A 4,127-nucleotide genomic window follows, 5' to 3' on the forward strand; every position below is an offset into this window, starting at 1 on the left:
TTCACAGCAAAAGTGTTGTACAAATTCCTTGCCTTTTTTCAAAGCTACTGAAGTTTAATCATTGTCTCATTCTTTAATTTATTTAAATTTTTATTATATGTAAGTAAACATTAAATTTAAGTAGGCAATCATTGAATTGACCATTTATAGCATAAAAACTACTACTAGATATTATCCTTCACTAATTTCACTGGTACAGTTTCTATCCCTTTCTTATATTTATTCTTCATACCTAGTTCCTTATGTCTACATATTCATGATTCTTTGAATCCCTTATAATCGTAAGAAAAATAATCTCTGTGTGTTTTGTGTATATGAGCAGGAGAAAGAGACAGGGAGACAGAGAAAAGGATACAAATAGAGGCAAAGACAGAGAAACACTCTACAAACTCACCAGAAGGTTGAAATCGTTATTTAAGTTCTATCATGATGTCCTGAATGCAAAATTCTCCTTATCCTCTTTATAGTTATAAGAAGACACTTGATAAAAGATGAGGAAATTCCACTGCCTCTAACACTGCTATCACTCCTGACCTACATTTTTTGAAGAAGAAAGAGGCAGAAAAGTCACTAGATTTGTCTTATTATTTGAAGCACTATACATTAGTGACTAGAAGTTTTCTCATCCTTATATCTGTAGAGTGAAAAGAGAATCCTGAGTTTTCCATTTTAAGGCAAAAACTACTAATTTTATTCATATACAAAGTTGCCATTCACAAGAATCAGTTTTTTGCTTGCTTTCCCTAAGGAAATGAACTTTCCTTCAGTAAAGGGAATCTTTACAAACTGCTGAAATTGCTTATAATGTCACTTTTTACTTTCTAGTGGTAATAACTTGTTTTATATCTTGTGTTCTTTTTCCTGAATTAAGTTTAAGTGACTCTTAGAATAAGAGTAAGATTACCTTAAAATTGCATGATTTCTTGATGAAAAGACTGAAATGAAAACCTGCCTTTCAGTGTGTTTATTTGACTCTTCCGGATGCCATAGCCTGTGCATGCATTATGTATACACGCCGAAAACTAAAAAAAAAAAAAAAAAACATTTTTAATAGCATAAAAGTTTTACAGTCACAAATATATAACATTTAAAAACCAATCGTTTTAAGTTTAGCAATATTAGGTGAGAAAAATCTATTTCTATTGCCTCATTAAAATTATTTTGTAAGCAAAATTGTAAGGAAACTTTACTCCAGGAATTTTACTATCAAAATAATTAACCTTATAAAAAAAACTTAAAAGTGAATAATCTATCATATGTACTCATTCAATTTAAATTATTTAAGATACATATATATCTATAAAATTAAGAATAGAAAGCAAAATTCTACCAAGAATTAGAGTGTTAATTTGATATATTTGATATATTTAATAATATACCTAATAGAAATTTCATTCCACTTCATTTCCAACTAAGATATCCACAAATGTCAATTGCTTTTGAAATATAAATGTAAGAACAATTAGAGAAATCTAAAATCATAGAAGAGAGTAGTGTTTTCTTTTTCAGTCAGCTGTGATCAAGATCTGTATTGCACATCTCAGTGAGTGTAGTAACGATTTAGGACTCTGAGCGCCGCTGTTCACCAACTCTAAGAAAAGCTCCATCCGCGCTCCATCCGGATATTAGAATCTGCGACTACACAAAGTCCCACAAACCGACTCTGGGCTGCAACAAAACTCAGCCTCTTAACTTGGGACACACCTTGGTTTCTTAAGGAAAAATATACCCATAATTTTTAGGAGGAGAAAAGAACCTAAGGAGTCAGCGTGCACAGGAAGCATTCTGAGGAAAAAAAAAATCCGAGTGAAGCAACAATGGCGGCTCCAAAGAATCGCCCGCACCTTGGGAGACTGGTCCTGCTGTGCCTTTTGTTGAGAAGGATGTGGGAGACCCGGGCCAATCTGATCCGCTACTCGGTGCCTGAAGAGACAGAAAAAGGCTATGTCGTGGGAAATATCTCCAAGGACCTGGGGCTGCAGCTCCGGCAGCTGGCGGAGCGCGGAGTCCGCATCGTCTCCAGAGGTAGGACGCAGCTTTTCGCTCTGCACCCGCGCAGCGGCAGCTTGGTCACCGCGGGCAGGATAGACCGGGAGGAGCTCTGCGCTCAGAGCGCGCCGTGTCTGGTTAACTTTAAAGTCCTGGTTGAAGACGAAGTGCAACTTTATGGAATAGAAATAGAAGTCACTGATATCAATGATAATAACCCAAAATTCCAGGCGGAAAATCTGGAAGTAAAGATTAACGAAATCACTGCGCCTGGCACACGTTATCCACTCCCAGAGGCTGTTGACCCGGATGTGGGCTTGAATTCCCTGCAGAACTACCAGCTCAGCCCCGATCACCACTTCTCCCTGGACGTGCAAACTGGAGACGACGGGACTATCACCCCAGAGCTGGTGCTGGAGCGCGCCCTGGACCGCGAGGAAGAGGCTGCTCACCACCTGGTCCTCATCGCCTCCGACGGCGGCGAGCCGCGTCGCTCCAGCACAGTGCACATCCAAGTGACAGTATTGGATACGAACGACAACGCCCCGGTTTTTGCTCAGCCGATTTACCGAGTGACAGTCCCAGAGAATGTGCCCCTGGGCACCCGGCTGCTTACTGTAAGAGCTAGCGACCCGGATGAGGGAGCCAACGGAGAAGTGACATATAAATTCTGGAAAATTAGTGAGAAACAATCTCCGTTATTCCAGCTTGATGAAAATACTGGGGAAATATCAACAGCAAAGAGTCTAGATTATGAAGAATGTGCATTTTTTGAAATGGAAATACAAGCTGAAGATGGTGGGGGATTGAAGGGGTGGACTAAAGCGCACATTTCAGTGGAAGATGTAAATGACAATAGACCCGAAGTGATTGTTACATCTTTGTTTAGTCCAGTGAGGGAAGATGCTCCTCAAGGAACAGTAATCGTTCTTTTCAATGCTCATGATGGAGACTCTGGGAAGAATGGCCAAGTGGTCTGTTCCATCCAAGAGAGTCTACCTTTTCAGTTAAAAAAGTCAGTAGAAGATTATTATAGATTGTTGACATCCCAAATTCTTGACCGAGAGAAAACCTCTGAATATAATATCACAGTGACAGCAACAGACAGAGGAACACCGCCTCTTTCCACAGAAATCCACATCACTCTGCATGTGGTTGACATCAACGACAATCCACCTTCCTTCTCTCAAACCTCCTACTCAGTCTATCTCCCTGAAAACAACCTTAGAGGTACCTCTATCTTCTGTGTGACAGCCAATGACCCTGACAGCAATGAGAATGCCCGGGTGATTTACTCCTTGGCTGAGGACATCATCCAAGGGGCTCCTCTCTCCTCCTATGTCTCCATCAACTCCAACACAGGTGTGCTTTATGCTCTTCGCTCCTTTGACTATGAGCAGTTTCGAGATCTTCAAATGCAGGTGAGGGCAAGAGACAGTGGAGACCCACCACTCAGCAGCAACGTGTCACTGACCTTGTTCGTGCTTGACCAGAATGACAACGCGCCAGAGATCCTGTACCCCGCTCTCCCCACTGATGGTTCCACCGGTGTGGAACTGGCGCCCCACTCTGCAGAACCTGGGTACCTGGTGACTAAAGTGGTGGCAGTGGACAGAGACTCAGGCCAGAATGCCTGGCTGTCCTACCGCCTGCTCAAGGCCAGCGAGCCAGGGCTCTTCGCGGTGGGGCTGCACACGGGTGAGGTGCGGACGGTGCGGGCCCTGCTAGACAGAGACGCCCTCAAGCAGAGCTTGGTAGTGGCCGTCCAGGACCACGGCCAGCCCCCTCTCTCGGCCACCGTCACACTCACGGTTGCTGTAGCCGACAGCATCCCAGACATCCTGGCCGACCTGGAAAGCTTCAAACCCTCTGCGAACCCTGAGGACTCTGGCCTCACACTGTATCTGGTGGTGGCGGTGGCCTCAGTCTCCTGTGTCTTCCTCGCCTTTGTCATCGTACTGCTGGCGCTCAGACTGAGGTGCTGGCGCACATCACGTCTACTCCAGGCTTCGGGAGGCGGATTGGCAAGTCTGCCGGCTTCGCACTTTGTGGGTGTGGACGGGGTGCAGGCGTTCCTGCAGACCTATTCCCACGAAGTGTCCCTCACTGCGGACTCTCGGAAGAGTCACCTGATCTTC

At 43.9% G+C, this 4,127-nt stretch overlaps 1 protein-coding gene across 14 annotated transcripts in view; it reads left to right on the top strand.

Annotated features, from left to right (window-relative positions):
* LOC105297071 (protocadherin gamma-C4) overlaps positions 1-4,127 on the top strand; it is a 159,371-nt gene that overhangs the window by 68,888 nt on the left and 86,356 nt on the right. The window contains exon 2 of one of the 14 annotated variants that reach the window (XM_023534865.1): positions 3,670-3,692. The exons of 12 other annotated variants lie outside the window; for them this stretch is intronic. In XM_023534865.1, coding sequence (XP_023390633.1) covers positions 3,670-3,692 — 23 coding nt within the window. Of the gene's footprint in view, positions 1-1,376; positions 3,693-4,127 lie in introns of those variants that run through there. One more of the 14 variants, XM_023534859.1, reaches the window with a different exon arrangement.

The sequence above is a fragment of the Pteropus vampyrus genome, unplaced genomic scaffold (assembly GCF_000151845.1).
Source record: "Pteropus vampyrus isolate Shadow unplaced genomic scaffold, Pvam_2.0 Scaffold134, whole genome shotgun sequence".
Taxonomy (NCBI): Eukaryota; Metazoa; Chordata; class Mammalia; order Chiroptera; family Pteropodidae; genus Pteropus; species Pteropus vampyrus.